At 47.0% G+C, this 17,255-nt stretch overlaps 2 protein-coding genes across 8 annotated transcripts in view; one reads left to right on the top strand and one right to left on the bottom strand.

The window, feature by feature from the left end:
• WDR17 (WD repeat domain 17) overlaps window positions 1-7,793 on the top strand; it is a 53,241-nt gene extending 45,448 nt beyond the window's left edge. Inside the window, exons 27-30 of the mRNA XM_054203952.1 lie at window positions 754-855; window positions 2,981-3,076; window positions 3,241-3,424; window positions 6,110-7,793. Of these exons, the coding sequence (XP_054059927.1) occupies window positions 754-855; window positions 2,981-3,076; window positions 3,241-3,424; window positions 6,110-6,229 (502 nt within the window). The 3' untranslated portion in view covers window positions 6,230-7,793. The remainder of the gene's footprint in view (window positions 1-753; window positions 856-2,980; window positions 3,077-3,240; window positions 3,425-6,109) is intronic.
• Window positions 7,794-11,217: 3,424 nt separating this feature from the next.
• ASB5 (ankyrin repeat and SOCS box containing 5) overlaps window positions 11,218-17,255 on the bottom strand; it is a 44,359-nt gene continuing 38,321 nt past the window's right edge. For all 7 annotated transcript variants that reach the window (XM_054202521.1, XM_054202522.1, XM_054202520.1 and 4 more), the window contains 4 exons: window positions 16,025-16,175; window positions 15,771-15,905; window positions 13,488-13,679; window positions 11,218-11,841 (listed from right to left, as the gene is read on the bottom strand). In XM_054202521.1, coding sequence (XP_054058496.1) covers window positions 11,714-11,841; window positions 13,488-13,679; window positions 15,771-15,905; window positions 16,025-16,175 — 606 coding nt within the window. In that variant the 3' untranslated portion in view covers window positions 11,218-11,713. The remainder of the gene's footprint in view (window positions 11,842-13,487; window positions 13,680-15,770; window positions 15,906-16,024; window positions 16,176-17,255) is intronic.

The raw sequence follows: 17,255 nt of genomic DNA on the forward strand, positions 1-17,255 counted from the left end.
GAGGGATACAAATAAATATCAACAACAAGGCCGGTTCTCTATCTGGAGAATAGAATGTGGAATTTTCCTAAACTGTCAAGGTTTAGTAAGAAGAAAAAAAGATATTTTACTGCTTCTTTCTCTGTGGGGCATTTACAATGTGTGATCGGTGTTGGTCTTATCTGAAGAATCTCACTTTGATCAGCTCTGGTTTCAGTTTCCTGAAGAAAAAGAGCGGGGGTACCACACGTAATACAGGTTTTATGTCAAAGTGTTAAGGAAAGTTGAGCTGTCGCTCTCAGAATTAGGTCTAAAATAGCTGGATTGCTGCGGTTCACCTTGATGTCCTGTGGTTGCATCTGGGCCCGAGCTGCCTGCGCAGAACTAAAAGGAGCAAAAAACCTCTTGCCTGCGGGGAAACTTGGCGAAACTGAAGTCTGCCCTAATATGTGGGGCGATTTTATTTACATTTAGAGCTTTATCCTACTAAAAGAGCTGAATGGCCTTGTTTTTGTAACTTTCCATGATTGTGCTTAATAACCGTGTGTTGTACAAGCTATTTAAAATATAATAATTGAAATCAACGTGAAGCAGATGGAGTCTGTTTTAACAATTACACCACACAGAAAACAAGCATAATCAGCAAAGAAGTTCTCCACAAAAGATGGACGACTCAATTAAGTTTTAAAATTACAATTTGAATATAAATTTGTTTCATGGGTTTTTTTTGCAAATGTTTGTAATTGCTCATGATTAATACCTGTCCATTTATAGATTTCGGAATGAGTTGCTGATTTTGTGTGGCTACATCGGTGCTCTGCTCGCCATCAGAAGACAGTACAACAGCATCGTACCCGCACTTTATGAGTACACGAGGTAATATTGTTTTTTCAGTAACGCTGAGACGTCCCAGGCCCTATTATGACGTAGGCCATACATTTTCCCCACTTCCCCCTCCCACCCACCCCAAAAACAAGTAACAATCCTAGTTCCCAGTTCTCTTATAAAGTTGTAAGGGCATGCCCCTGCCTGCGTATAGAACCCTCTGCACTTTCTTTGTGCGTTCGACATGTAGAAGTTTCTGGGGTAACGTCACAAGTTGTGATTCCGGGATTTCAATCAAACTCTTTGTTCTGTGAAAAAAACGATTTTTAGAAGTAGACAAGTATTCAGTGGGATTATACGTTGGCAGTAAAAATTCTAATTTAGTATCTAGGTGTTAGACCATTTGCCCAGACTTGCTCAGTAGCCACAAGGACAAGCATTGAACTTGGAGTTCATGACTGAGAACTACCTTGATTCCCACCAAGAAACCTGGCTGGACCTTCTGTTGCTGGGTGGGTGGATACTCCCAGGCATTAACATGCTTCACCTGGCCCACTTGATCCAACCTGGCCTGGTCCTGCCTATGGGCCCCGCTCAACCCCAACCAGTCACCTGGCTTGACCTGACCTGTTGACTGGGCCTACTTGACTAGACTTGACTCTTGAACTAGCTCATCACAGGGAAAGGGGAAAAGAACTGTTGGGTTTGTTGGGTTTTTTTTCTTTTCTGAGCCACAAGACTTAAGGAAAGTAAGATGAAATATAAGCTCTTACAGAAGGGCTATTCTGATATGGAAATTAATTATTTATTAACTATAGAATAGAATCATAGAATCATCTAGGTTGAAAGGGACCTTTAAGATCATCAAGTCCAACCATCAACCAAACACTGCCAAAACCCCCACTACCCCATGTCCCTCAGCACCACGTCTGCCCGGCTTTGAAATCCCTCCAGGGATGGCGACTCCTCCCTGGGCAGCCTCTTCCAATGCTTGACAGCCCTTTCCGGGAAGAAATTGTTCCATCCTAAAATATCCATCCTAAACCTCCCCTGGCGCAACCTGAGGCCATTTCCCCTTGTCCCATGGCCTGTTCCTTGGGAGAAGAGCCCGACCCCCCCTGGCTACCCCCTCCTTTCAGGGAGCTGCAGAGAGCGAGAAGGTCTCCCCTCAGCCTCCATTTCTCCAGGTTGAACCCCCCCAGCTCCCTCAGCCGCTCCTCACCAGACTTGTGCTCCAGACCCCTCACCAGCTCCGTTGCCCTTCTCTGGACACGCTCCAGAACCTCAATGTCTTTCTTGGAGTGAGGGGCCCAAAACTGAATTAATAAAAATACTGAATTAATAATTAATTGTAGTAACAAGCCATCTTTGAGACTCAGTTTGTGATACTTTGGCTGACAAGCTTTAAGTTCTCCTGGGATTTAAAGAACAGAAAGATAAGTGTTTTCTCAGACTGCCCAAGATTTTCAGGATTCAGAGATGTTTAGATTCCAGCCCATCTTAAACTGGACACTTATATGCTTAAGATGGACATTTTTAACTCATCCCGACACAAGCGTATGTTTGCTGAATTAGGTAATAAGTGTCCCTTGCATTATATTTTGATAAATAAAAAATGCAGCCACTGCAAGGGTTTTGAAACTCTTTTTGACAAGTAACCAGGTGAAACAAGGCTCTCCCAGAGCACGTATTGAATCCTGTTACTCCAACTGTATTTTTATTGTATCTACCATATATAGGCAAAATGGGCCCTTCCTTTTAGTAAAGCTGCTGTTATTAAGAAATAGGAACACATATAGCCTTAAAACATAAAGAAAAAAAATAGAGTTATTTAAAGACAATCTTAAATACAAAGGTGTAAATAGGCATAATTAAAATCAAACCCAAATAAAAATGTACACTTTTTATAGGTGTAAATAGCGATAATTAAAATCAAACTTAAATAAAAATCTACACTTTTTACATCTAGTAATTTAATATTTCCAAGGTTTAATATAGTGATTATCATGAATGATCAATTTATTTCCATAAAGTTATTTAAAGTTATTTCCATACAGTTATCTCCATGTTCAATCAAAAATAGTTTTATATTACTACTGTGTGTCTTGGTTTTCTTTTAAGAAAATATTCATTGTCAGAATTAACTTGGCCTTTAATTATTTGCATTCCTTTTCAGTCAGCTTTTAAAAAGACGGGAAGTATCTGTACCTTTGAAGATCGAACAGCTCTCAGAGGAACTGGATGCCTGGAGAGCCTGTACTCAATTAAACAAGTAGGTGGAAAAATAGAAAATGACCGTGACTGTGTAGTTGGAAATACAGTATTTATTTCCTTTGTAAAATCTGAATATGAATGTAAAAAATGAGTGCTTTGTGGCTTTTAATTTCTAACGCCAATGAAGATGCCTAGTTGCAAACCAAGCGTCCTTTGCTGCAGGCCTGCCGACGGCTCACCGGGCACGCCGCCGTCCGAGTCCCAGAGAAGGGTCTATTCCCTCCTCGTGTCCCGAATGCCTGAGGAGCCTCTGAAAGGGATGGTGGGGCCGGACAACGTCACCGGCTCAAACCTGCCCAGCCATTCAGATGCCCACATCTCCTGTTTGACCGGGCTGAGGATACAGGTATGTCTTCTGCGCCCCGGGGTGCTCTTTCCATCATGGCAGCCACCAGTTGGGAGTTTGCCATAAATTTAAAGTCCCTTCCATCATTTAGGAAAAAAAATGTTTTTCCTCCTGTCACAGTAGCAGAAATTAAAGAGGACAAGAGCTGATATCTTCTAGATAAGAAAGGCTGTATAAGAATTGTCCAATCAAATAATTACACAGTTTCCCAATCCAGAACATTTTCATTTCCATGGGAAAGACAGATTTCCTTCACCAAATGTTTTGTCTAAAATAACTTATCACCTACTACCTCACCACAGCTTGAATAGAAAACAGGAAATTATTTATCTTCAACCACATTCTAACATTAGTCTATTGTTAGTATTAATTTTTATGGAAATGCAGGCTATAAAACTTGTAATTCCTGATTAATTGAAACCGGATATTAGAAGACTAAATAGATATATGTGTTCATCACTCACATAGAGCTTTATCACAGAATCACAGAATGGTCAGGGTTGGCAGGGACCTCTGGAGGTCACCCAGTCCCACCCCTGCCAGAGCAGGGTCACCCACAGCAGGTGGCACAGGAACGCGTCCAGGCGGGTTTGGGATGTCTCCAGAGATGGAGACTCCCCCACCTCTCTGGGCAGCCTGTGCCAGGGCTCCGCCACCCTCACAGCAAAGAAGTTCCTCCCCGTGTTGAGATGGAATTTTCTTGTCCTGTCCCCGGGCACCACTGAGAAGAGCCTGGCCCCATCCTCCTGACACCCACCCTTTAGATATTGCTGAGCACTGATGAGATCCCCTCTCAGGCTGCTCTTCTCCAGCGGAACAGCCCCAGGGCTCTCAGCCTTTCCTCAGCACAGAGATGCTCCAGGCCCCTCATCATCTCTGTAGCCTCCGCTGGACTCTCTCCAGCAGTTCCTTGTCCCTCTTGAACTGGGGAGCCCAGAACTGGACACAGTGCTCCAGATATGGCCTCCCCAGGGCAGAGCAGAGGGGGAGGGGGATTTTATGATCTAAACATATACCTTACCACACCTCTTTGCTATACAGTGTTGTTTCCGTGAAGGGAACACTGACAGGGCCTGAAAACGCTCCTCCCCAGCTCCTGTCTCCAGTGTCTCCGTGTGAATTTACGCTCCCACACAAGGCCAAGGCCAGTTCCCCTGTGCCGTGCACGACGCCCGCCCGAAGGCTTGGTGGGGCATTAAGAGGGACAGTTTTGCATCAGAAATTAGAGATTAAAGAACACTGGTGGTATTTTTGAGGTAAAAAAAAAAATTCACCATTGCAGAGCATCGAGTCTAAACAGACTTGGTGCCAAGATGTCCCCGTCAGAGCCATGGGCTCGGGCTGGGCCCTCAGTGTTTCCCGGCAGCTGGGGGACTCTGCCAGTGTGAGAGTGCATTCAATGAGAACAGCAAATACACAGGAATTCTCAGCACAGGAAGGACACGGAGCTGTTGGAGCGGGGCCAGAGGAGGCCCCGGAGATGCTGGGAGGGCTGGAGCCCCTCTGCTGTGAGGACAGGCTGAGAGAGCTGGGGGGGTTCAGCCTGGAGAAGAGAAGGCTCCGGGGAGACCTTCCAGCCCCTTCCAGTCCCTAAAGGGGCTCCAGGAAAGCTGGGGAGGGACTCTGGAACAGGGAGGGGAGCCGTGGGACGAGGGGGAAGGGTTTTACACTGACAGAGGGGAGACTGAGATGAGATCTGAGGCAGAAATTCTTGGCTGTGAGGGCGGTGAGCCCCTGGCCCCGGGTGCCCAGAGAAGCTGTGGCTGCCCCATCCCTGGAGGGGTTCAAGGCCAGGTTGGACGGGGCTTGGAGCAACCTGGGCTGGTGGGAGGTGTCCCTGCCCAGGGCAGGCGGTGGCACTGGGTGGCCTTTAAGGTCCCTTCCAACCCAAACCAGTCTGTGATTCTATGAAATATGGGCTCTCACCAGCTCATCATCCGCAGCATCTGTATTTCTGGATTAGTGACCATTGGGTGTCCTTACAGAGCAGCTCACTAATCGCTTCGTTAATACTACAGTATCGTAGCCTAATTGCTTGGGTTTACAAGTTTTAAGTGGGGAGTTTGGGGAGTCTGACTCTTGAAGAAGGCACTTAAACTGAATCATAGCTTTGAGAACATTATTTTGTCAAGTGAATAAATTCACACATAGCTCTCGTTCCATCAGACGAATCAGGATTTGCTCCTTCAAGCTTTTCTTAGTGAACATTTGCAATTATTCTGTAGACTGCGTGTAGGCTCTGGGATTTCAAACGGTTCCTGGAGGCATTAGATTGGGGTTTTTGTAGATGGGGAAACACACAAATCAGCACCGATAATGACAGACACAATGAAACGCATAGTGTTCTGAAGGCAAAAACCTTGTTACCTCAGACTCTAATTCAGGGTAGATTTAACTCTGGAATAATTTAGAAACATAAAAAATACCACAATTATTAAAAATAAAGCTAAATATTTCAGGATTATGAAACGTTGGCTCTCCAGAGTTTGGAACATAGCATCTTTGCTCAATTTAGGAAGTGTAACTGTCATCAAAGCTTTCAGTTGGTGGGTACGGGTTTTACGACCGTAGATGCTGGTTGTAACTCAGGTTTTCAGGTGAAGGTGCTCTCCTTGTGGCGGCCCTCATGCCATCTGTCTGCTCTCTCTCTTTTTCTCTCCCTCCCCAACCGTTTTGGCCGTCCAGGGTCCCGTCTTCTTCCTCGAAGACGGAAAATCGGCCATTTCGCTGAACGACGCGTTGATGTGGGCCAAAGTGAATCCTTTCTCCCCACTGGGCACAGGGATCCGGCTGAACCCCTTCTGAGGAGGCGTCTCCTCCTGGCATCCGAGGGCTGGAAATAACCTCGCTAACCTTGATTGGAAAGGATGGAAAGATTCCTCCTGAAGGGCAATTAACTTGGACTTTGAAAATTGTAAGAAAAGGATTTCTATACAAATGTTTGTTGATAATCCAAAGAAAAAGTTATTTGAGAATCCAAAGAAAAAAAAAAAAAAAAACAACCACAAAAAGTCCTAATTTCGTAGACAGCCATGTCTCTTTTTTAACTAATTGTCAGACAATTCCGACGTATTTCGGTCAGTTCTGTGTGACAGGCGCCTTGGAAAGGAAGTAAGGAAATATCTGCAGGAAACAGTAAGGAAATATCTGCTTTTAAAAGGTCGATAACAAACTGTGAAACCCACAAACACGCTTTGAAACGCAGAAAAATCGAATGACTTTACCGATAGTGACCGCAGCCTGGGTTTAGAACGCCCGGAATCTGCGGCTGCTTCACGTGTTGGGTCCCCCCTTTGGAATTTTAACTCATTTTTACAAGCAGGATTTTAGCGCAAACAGAAGATTTCCAAAGTGCTTAGATGATTTTTTTTTCTTCATCTGTTAATTCTTGTGCTTTAATAGCAGTACAAAGATGTTTACCGACGTTTTGGTTAGATAGGTTTGAATATCTAGATTATTATAAAATTCTATTTTCTAATAAGTTCATCTTTGGTGACCGTCCCCCTTCTTCTTTCACTGGAAGCTAAAATATATTTATAAAACTTTTTTTTTTTAAAAAAAAAAAACAAAAAACAAAGGGTTTGTAAGGAACAAACAGCAAATGTATTGAAATTATTTAAATATGTTCTGTACATTTAAAATACTTGCTTTCTTTTTACATTTTGTATTAGTTATAAATATTAGTACAACAGACCAGAAGTAAATACTTGTGCATATATTTTTATTTACTAAAGCTGGGCTCGAATGGGAAGAAAATTATGGCAATAGAATACTAAGAATATTTAAATTTTAAAGCTGTGTCTAGTGTGGAATTTAATCGTAGGGCAAATCTTACACCTATTCTTATTAATAATTCTTAGAATTACTTGTAGGAAAGACGCCGTCGTTAATAATATTCTTCATTAGCTTCATTGGTGGCACACAAGTGGAAATCTACTTTATCTGCTGTTCTATTTTTTTTTTGTTGCTGCTTTAGAGTAAATTTTAAAATCCTGGTAGTGACATGAACTATGAAAAAGTCGCAACTGCAAATTGGCAGAACTATGTCAAGGGAAACGGTGGGTCGTGGTGGGTGCGCGCGTCCTCGCTTCCCTCCAGGTGACGCCGCCGCTGCGAGGGGGAGCTTAGAAATGATCCATTCCTGTCTGCTCTGCTGGGCTTTTTTCTCTTTAAAAAGTTAAAATTTCACTCTGTCAATGTTCTAGAGCGTTGTCAAAGGGTTTGTGGCATCTGTTGGGGGGAGGCGGGGAGGGAATTAGCTGTTTTGGAACCTCTAGGAAAACATTTTTGTACATATTTGGCTGCTGGAACAGAATGTTTTGCTTTTTGCAGGAATCGTTTGGGAGATGTTTTCCTTTGTTTCACCCTGTGGAGCTTGAGGCGGGGCGGGGGTGGGGCGAGAGATGGATTTCAGAAATAAAAACTCCTAATTTGTGAAAGAATTTTGCGGCAGTGTGTACCTGAGGGGCTGCTTCTGCCGAAGGACGGACCGGTTGTGTTTTACCACGGCAGTTGTGCGCCCTGGTAGGAAACGGTGGTTAATGGAGAGCTGGGGAGCGACGGGGACTCAGCGGCCGCCCCTCCTACATTTACCGTCTTTTGCTGCGTCCTGTGGATTTTCCCCAATATTTCGCATTTTAAGTATCTTACAATACGCAGTATCACCGCATCAGTTTGTTGCGCATAAATTGTGCCTTATCATGGAATCCTGGACAACTCTGTCGTCTCTTTAATTAGGGAGCGAGGGGTAAGAACTCCTTCCTTGCTGAAATGCAAAAATTGAGTCAAAGGGCGCTTTTTTACCGGGAATCCATCGGGGTAACGGTCGCTGTGAATCAAACGGGGGTTTTCTTTATGGTGGTGAGCGATGGGAGCTGGCGGAGACGGTTGTCGTTGTGGTTGCTGCGGTGGGTGCAACAACTAGGGATTCAGCGTTTCCAAAAATGATATTCGGATTGTTTGCTGACGCGTGGCTGCATTGCCTGGCACAGCCGGCCAAAGGCCGACGTTTCCCCTTCATATTAAGGAATCCTTTGTCTTCAAATGGTCGTTCGACTCTTCTGTAAAAGTCCTGGCTCTACTTGAATAAAGAAGTCTATCAAGCTCTACGGCCAGTGGTTACATCTCGCTCAAGTTTAACCTCGCTTTTTCCCTACAATTTGTGGCTCCAGGGTAAGAATCCGAGCGACGTTCCCGCCACCTCTGTGACCTTCCCGGGCTCCGTCCCCCGCGAGACCTTCCCAGGTGGGTTTCCAAAACAACACCGAAAAACTCTGTGGTGCTGTAAACTCTCCCCATTGCAAAGGCTCCCTTTGAACAGGGATAGGACCCTTCAAGTCCGTGTCATTGAATTTCTTCATTGGGGAAAATAATTTAAATCCACAATTACAATTTAAGGTGACGCTAAGGCAAGAAACTCCGTTCTGTACACAGAAAACACGGCTAAACTCCTGAGTCTAGACACCCTCTTCCCACTGAGCACTAGGGTTTTTTAAAAAACTTGAAGTTTATACATTTATGTAGGAAGGAAACAAAACCCAGAGTTATCTGTGCTCTAGATAAAAATTAGTAAAACCCTGGGGCGGGGAATGGGTTTAGAAAAGCAGCCGCGAAGGCCAGTGTGTATTTGCACAATGGGCTGAGATACGAAGCCATGAATATTACGCCATCAGATTTCCTGACAATTTTATGGAATCACAGACTGGTTTGGGTGGGAAGGGACCTCAAAGCCCCCCCGGTGCCACCCCCTGCCCTGGGCAGGGACACCTCCCACCAGCCCAGGTTGCTCCAAGCCCCGTCCAACCTGGCCTTGAACCCCTCCAGGGATGGGGCAGCCACAGCTTCTCTGGGCAACCTGGGCCAGGGGCTCACCGCCCTCACAGCCAAGAATTTCTGCCTCAGATCTCAACTAAATCTGCCCTTTTTCAGTGTAAAACCCTTCCCCCTCGTCCCATGGCTCCCCTCCCTGCTCCAGAGCCCCTTCCCATCTCTCCTGCAGGCCCTTACGGGGAATTCAGCCCCTCCCAGCCCCGCTGGGTAAACGCATGATGAGAACAATAATGAGCCTGTTTCATTCCTGGCTAAAGAAGGGACCATTTTTTTGGAAAGAATGTTCCCAAATGCGAATGTCGGGTGTTTCGTTACTGGGTATTTTCGGTGCGTGGCACCAGCGTGGTCTGCTCTGCCCAAGCCCTGGTCCCGCACAGTGTCCTGCGAGGGCAGCGCCGGCCGGTCCCGTCCCATCCCGGTGCTGTTTGTCCCCGTTTCATGGCACCAGCCGTGATCCCGGCTCCCCCAGCCCGCTCTATTTTCGTGTAATTATCTGCTAGCAAAAGATGAGCGATTATGTCGACACCTGCGTATTGCCTGGGATTGACGTTGTGGTATTACTCTTCAGCTCCTTCTGCGTTACTCTGCCAGCTTGGCCTCCCGTCTACGGAGTTACGGTGAAAGAGGTACCCAACACCTGCAAACTCTTCAGATGGTGTAGTTTTGTGTCCAGCGGGTGTTTTGCAGGACAGCCCTGACTGCTGAAAGCTAACTGTATTGTATAGGACATGAGAGCGGGGTTTTTTTTAATAACGCTTTTCCCAAGTCAGACTTGAGCAGCGCCGTGTGGAGGCCCCGCACCATCTCCTCCAGCCAGGCCATCTCCTCCTCCATCCAAACCGGTGCCATGGCTGGCCTGAAGTAATACAAATTAATGGTATCGCACATAAACCCACAAATGGCTGGTTTCTGGGTGAAATCCTCACCCCCCCAACTCGCTCCATCACCAAATGTACATTACGGACTCCAGGCAGCTCCCCTTGCTCTCCTCAGGCTTTAAGGGGACTCCAGAAGAGGCTCTCCCTGGAGCCTTTGCAGGGAACAGCGGCAAATTAAGACGACTCTTAACAAGGGCAAGTGTCCCAGAGCTGCGTTTCCAGTAGGCGGATCTAATTTAGAAGCGGAGTAAGCATTCCTCTTTGGGAAAACCTCCTCCCTCGTTAGCTCCCCGCTCCCTCAGCACCTTTCCAGCCGCAGCATAACTAGTGAGAGGCGTCACGGCGCAGGATGGGCAGAGGGTGACCCCCCGCGGGCCAGCGGCAAATCTGCGGGTGGCTCCGGCTTGGGTCGGCAGGAATCGAGCACCAGCCCCGGCGGACACGCTCTGCTCCCCAAGGAAGCCCCGAGGAAAAAGGCGAGAGACAAAAAAAGATTCCAGCCTGATGAAGAGAAGCGCCTGCTCGGAGCATCCCAGGGTTCCGCAGCACCGTTCTCGGAGCTGGGTAACCCTTCAGAAAAGAGACAGCAAGAGAAATAAATGTCCTTTTTCAGAGCGAGACCCGTCCTGATCCGGGGAACTGAGGGATTTCTGGAGCCCTGCATCCACCACTGAACTTGTGGTCGACGATTCAGTGCCCGCATCGCCAGGAAACGCCTCCAGAGGCCTCAGGGATCCCACACAATGACACGCGCCCTTCCCCGAGGCAAATAATTATTAGCTACGCCCAGGAGCGGAGATACCGCTCCGTCGTGAAAAGAGGAAAAGGGAAGGGCCCAGGGGCTTCTGTTTCACAGGAGAGCAAAGAGGAGCTCAAGAATCAAGGTGAAGAACCTCAGCGCTAAGGCTTCCGAGGAATATTCCTCCGGGCTTTTTAGATTTACTAATTGTACTAATGAACAGAGAGGCGATGAACGGTGCATGCCTGAAAGAAAAAGCCGTTCCCAGCACGGACAACGAGGAAAAATTAAAGCGAGTGTCTCACTCCCATTAAGGAATTGTTTATATAAAGGAAAAGAAGAAAAACTGGCATGTATTTGTTTTATTTTATCAATGTGTGTAGTCCACCGATCACCGAGTATTTTCAGGTACGCGAAGAATAGAAATTTAAAAACACATAAAATAATGACTCCAAATGGACAAACTTAACACATATAATAATGAAGCAACTCTGCGCGGTTCGGGCGTGCCAAACACATTTTAAAAGTATAAATACAATTAAAACTAAGAGCACTAAAGCTATTTAGTACGCGTTAAGCTGAAGCCATACAATCATTTCCCGACAGCAGCACACTAACCCAGCTCAGCCTGATCAGCACCTTGGCACCGGCTGCTAAATGGCTCCCAATTATTATTATAATATACCAACACCGCGTGTCAAAGATAGAGATTTTTTTTTTTTTTTTAAGTAATATGCAAAAAGGCTTTTTTTTTCCGCCCAGCAGTTCTTTAGAGAAAACGTACGATAAACAGAAAGAAGAGAAAGTACTGGTTATTCAAGTTTCCGAAGGTTAATTGCTACGTTATCTATACTGTAAGAAGTTCTTGAGTATTGTTGGCAACTGGAGCTGGGGGACGAGGTGCAGCCGGGCTCTCCCGATGTAATTTCGGATGCACAGTCGGCAGAGCTGGCACAGAGAGGACGGGGTGGCTGCAAACGAAGAAAGAGAGGAGTTTAATGAGACAACTAGAAAAGCTGGACGGCCAACAGACCTGGACAGTGAGTCTTGAGGCCAAGGGGAGACCTTCTCGCTCTCTACAGCTCCCTGGAAGGAGGGGGTAGCCAGGGGGGGTCGGGCTCTTCTCCCAAGGAACAGGTGATAGGACAAGGGGAAATGGCCTCAGATTGCACCAGGGGAGGTTTAGGATGGATATTGGGAACAATTTCTTCCCGGAAAGGGCTGTCAAGCATTGGAAGAGGCTGCCTGGGGCAGTGGTGGAGCCGCCATCCCTGGAGGGATTTCACAGCCGGGCAGACGTGGTGCTGAGGGACACGTGGTAGTGGGGGTTTGGGCAGGGTTGCGTTGATGGTTGGACTCGATGATCTGAAAGCTCCCTGCCAACTGAGGCAATTCTAGGATTCTATGAATAATGGTATTTCTAAAAAAAAAATAAAAAAAAAAGTTCACATTTTGCAAATTTATCCTTTTCCTTCATTGCCTGCGTTGCCCTCGGGCTGCTGAAACTTTGGTAATAAGCAGAGAAATAGTCAAAAAAAGCAAGGTCAGGTCAGCAAATGGTTTGTGTTTTTTTAATGAAAAACCCGCTCCCAGAAAATATCTGATGTCAACAACTTTACAAAACAGCAGGCTTTGGGGTTGGTTTTTTTTTTTTTATTTATTCCTAGAGCAGGTGAAACCCGCGCTACGGCACCACGAGCTGCGCCCCCAGCGCGTCGCTACAAGAATGAACAGGGACAACCCCCCCGGCCCCCGGGCCCCGTGCAACGGTCGCAGCAGCTCGTGGTGCCGCTTTGGCCCCCGCCGCCTCCCCGCTCCCCTCGGCACGAACACGGCGCCGCCTTCCCGCGCCCACCAATCCCCACGCGCGTCACGCCGCCTCATTTCTTGGACACCTTTTTAAAAAAGGCTAAAAATCCCGCGCGCCGTGGTAATTTTGTGGTAACCAGCCGCCCGATTATTGCTTGGTTTTAGGCTCTACGTAGGTCGGCCTGAACAGATCCGCTTTTGGGCTATTCTCTAAGTCAACAGACCTTGCGGAGTTTTAAGGGACTTTAAGCGTCGACTCCTATTTCTCAGTTACTTACAATTCAAGTAAAGAAAACTTAGAAAACGAAACTTGTGCCTACAATCAAAATAACGTGCTTTATGGGCACCTTAAAAATCTACTTATTTATTTATTTATTTGATGTGCACCTTAAAAAATAGATTTTTTTTTTAATAATATTGGGACAGCTGGCCAAAACTAAATGTCATTTTCAGCTGAAAGGGAAATGTTCTGCTGCTTTTTTAACGAGGCGCGTGAGAGCCAATCCATCAAAATGCAGCTTTAATTGGGTAAACACCCGGTTACGCTAAGACGAGACTTTTTCAGCTGGGAGAACGTCTGGCGCTGCTCGGCCCGCAGGCTCCCGGGCCTCAGCCTCACTGACGCTGCGTATTTTTGTAGCTAGGAAGGAATTTACCCGAATGTTAATATATGCCTTTCATAAAGCACAATGCTGGCTTCCGTCACAGGGGTCGTTTGGGGTGGGGGGGGAGGTGTTTGGGTTTTTTTGGGGAGGGGGTGGGTTAAGAATTCCAACGACAGTTGCAAAGGCAGAGGTGTGAAAGTTACCTTCGTGGAGGAGCAGCAGCCTCTCCACTAAACTGCTCGGAGCGGCTAAATCCACCGGCCTCTCCAAATCGGTGTTTTTGGCGTTGATGTCCGCCCCGAATTCCAGGAGCAGGCTGACGATCTCGGCACTGGGCTGCTGGGCAGCAGCGTGCAGCGGCGTCTCCAAGTGTTTGCCTTTCTGCACGTTGGCACCTGGTGGGGAGATGACGTTACAAAACAGTCGAGATGACGTTACAAAAGAAATAAAAAAAAAAACACCAAAAAAACCAAACCACAAAACCACCGCCCTAGAATGCCACAGTGAATTTAGCCAATTTATTACTTTTATTGCACTTTATATACTCCTATTTATACTTCATCTACTTTTATTACTTCTCATAGCTAACCCACCGGTGCTTATTTTTGACCCCATGCGCTTATGCTAGGGTTTATTACGTAGGCACAACTAGATTTTGAAGGAAAATCGAAAAAGAAGGAAAAGAAAAAATCCAATTAGGTCACACGAGCGTCGCCGTTGCCCTCACGATAAAAAAAGTACATTTTGTACCTGGTTAAGAAAATTTGCGTTACACAAAAATACACTTTCCCCCTTCAAGCCTCTAGAAAGAGCCACTGAACTGAAGTTCCGTATTTATATTTTTGTACGTACGCCAGCTCAAGAAGGAATCTAACTTTATAGTTTTATAGTTTTTCACGTGTTGAAGCTGGCGAAGGGTGTGAAGCAGATTCCCATCCCACCTTCACTGAGGATTTTCCTATAAAGGACTTAATTTTAATTAAGGTGGGGTACGCAGTCAAGAAAGCCAATAGGGAAAAAACGCCAAAGCATTAATTTTCCCAATCCACAGAATTCTCATTGTTACGCCTTTGTCTTGGTATTTGGATAAGGAATCGCTAATTTACTTTAAATGAAAATGGACTAAATTAATTTGCAATAATGCATTTGTATTCAAGAAACAATTAGCCACACAAGAGTTAAAAAAACTCGCTGGTGTGGAAGAATTTCCCTTCCAGGCAAGCTCTTCCTCCCCCAAAACCGCGTTTGCCCCACCAGTTTTCTAGACTATTCTAGCAGAAGGAAAGCCCAGATTTCTTAAGAAAGCTTCACTGATCCCGCGAGACCGAAAACTGGCTTCCGTACCAACTCTTCGTCCTGAATCAACAATTTTTGCCTTATTAGTTCCCATTTGAGTAAAATAATTGGACGCTGTCAGAGGCCTCGCCATGAGGTTTGGCGGCTGAGTGACTCGCTCCTCTCAGTGTTAACAGTTTGAGAAGTCTCCCAGCGTGGCGTTCTCCGGCCCGTTCCATTGTCCGTTTGCTTTTCCGCTTCCCATACGGTCTCGTAAACCCATCGAATGTGAAAACATTCGGATTGACGGAAGCAGTTACTTCTATTCTCAATTTACAGGCCCTTCTCTACACGGAGGAGTGCGGACTATGCCCTCCTGTTACTGCTTTTAACGTAGGGTACTATTTGAATCCCCAAACAGACTGTTTATTCTCCTGTGGTTCTCAAACGTTCCAATCACGAAATAGGAGAGTTGATCACACAAGGAGACTGACTTAAGGAGAAACCACGTAACTGCTCGCTTAAGCTCTGAATGGCCTGTAATGAAGTAGAAAACCAACCGTGGCGCAGCGAGAGCCAGCCTGTCATCATTCGTATACATTTTTTCGTCCGTTCATTGTTCTGCAGGACACGAAAGCCCTGTATCTCAGTACGGCAAACGGCCAACGATGCTTCAGCTATGCCGATGGCGTCCCGGGACTGGTGCTGAGCCGCCAACGTCTCTTCTCCGTTGATTAAATAAATAATGGGAAATTTAGGATCAAATGCCTCTTACCTCTTCTCTCTGCAGCTCAGCCTCTACGCCTTGGAAAAAGATCGATCAGAACACGCTGAAAAGGGGTGGGACTGCCTCGCTAGTGAAAGCTCTGCTGAAAGCTCAGTCACTCCCAGATAAAATTCCTTCCTCAAAGCTGATTTTTTTTTTTTTTTTTTTTGGGGGGGGGGGGAGCTGTTCCTACAGAAAAGGAACATCTACAAAGCTGTAGTAGGCGGTGAAAATTTTGAACACCCGTTCTTATCGGTCTCGCTCCCTTTTGCCCTCGTACGCTTGCTACGAGCGAAAGACACAGTAAGTTATTGTAAGCAAAGGCATCGCGGAGCGGGTCGAGCCCTGCACGCAAGCGTCCTGGTTGCAGTGAGCACCTTCGGAGGTGAGTGCAGTACGCTTCATATTACAAAGTAGTCCCGTTTTTAGTGAAATCACGACATACCTGCATAGAGAAGCTTCCGAATACAGTGGATCTGCTGTGAAACGCACGCTACGTACAGAGGCGTTCCTAAATGGGGAAGATCTTGGTCGACGTCGATCCCCCAGGAAATCAGCACCTCCAGGCACTCGCTGTGACCTGTCGGTACAGAGCAGGGCAGAGTGCGCTCGACGTCGGTAAGCTGTCTCGTGGGCAAAAACGGACACGCGGCCTTACATTCTTGAGACTTTGGCCAACGGCTGGGCGCGATTCCTTACCTCTGCTGGCGGCTTCGTGCGTTGGGGAGGGCAGGCAGGACTCCCACTGGGCTTTGGCGCCGTACTCCAGCAGGAGCTCGGCACACGCCGCGCTGCCTCGGGAGCACGCGTTGAACAAAGGCGTCACTCCGTCTATCGTCGTAGCATTCACCTGGAACAGGGCAGAATCTTCTTAAGGACAGAATTGGAAGAAAGGTATTTTATTTTTTTTTTAACAGGAGATAGTTAGAAATTGCATTAAACCGCCCAAAATTGACGGGTTAGAACAATACAGCTTAACTGCCCGCTCCCTGTGCTCCTGTCTTCCTCTCTCCACACCCCGCAGTTGAAATCAGTTTACTGTTTTTCCTGTTAAACTATGGTGAATAAACCAAAATACACCTGGAATACTAAAGAACACCCATTAACATTTGGGCAATAAACAGTTTTCCAAAGTCATTGCACGTAGCTTGTTGCACTGAAACAGGGAATTTACACCTCGTGTGGTAATGGGGCAGTGGGGACCTTCTCCCCACAGCTCTCAAGAGCGCCAACTCCAGATTAAATGCCAGAATTATTTGCCATTTTCTTCCGTGGTTTTAATCTCCAGGTGGGAGCGACACTTCACAGGATGGAGACAAAGGTAAGAGTACGGGCTCGCTGCTCTAATGCCAACCCCCCCACCTCGCTGAACGTTCCCAGGGTGAGGGAATGAGGAGAGGAACTCAGCAAATTTGTGAGGGCTGATGATGCGAAAGCTCTGGAGAGACACGGAGCTGTTGGAGTGGGGCCAGAGGAGGCCCCGGAGATGCTGGGAGGGCTGGAGCCCCTCTGCTGTGAGGACAGGCTGAGAGAGCTGGGGGGGTTCAGCCTGGAGAAGAGAAGGCTCCGGGGAGACCTTCCAGCCCCTGCCAGTCCCTCAAGGGGCTCCAGGAAAGCTGGGGAGGGACGCTGGAGCAGGGAGGGGAGCCGTGGGACGAGGGGGAAGGGTTTTCCACTGAGAGAGGGGAGACTGAGATGAGATCTGAGGCAGAAATTCTTGGCTGTGAGGGCGGTGAGCCCCTGGCCCAGGGTGCCCAGAGAAGCTGTGGCTGCCCCATCCCTGGAGGGGTTCAAGGCCAGGTTGGACGGGGCTTGGAGCAACCTGGGCTGGTGGGAGGTGTCCCTGCCCAGGGCAGGGGGTGGCACTGGGTGGGCTTTAAGGTCCCTTCCAACCCAAAATCCTTGTGCTAGCTGACGTAGAGAGAAACTG

The sequence above is a fragment of the Rissa tridactyla genome, chromosome 5 (genome assembly GCF_028500815.1).
Source record: "Rissa tridactyla isolate bRisTri1 chromosome 5, bRisTri1.patW.cur.20221130, whole genome shotgun sequence".
NCBI classification, from domain to species: Eukaryota; Metazoa; Chordata; class Aves; order Charadriiformes; family Laridae; genus Rissa; species Rissa tridactyla.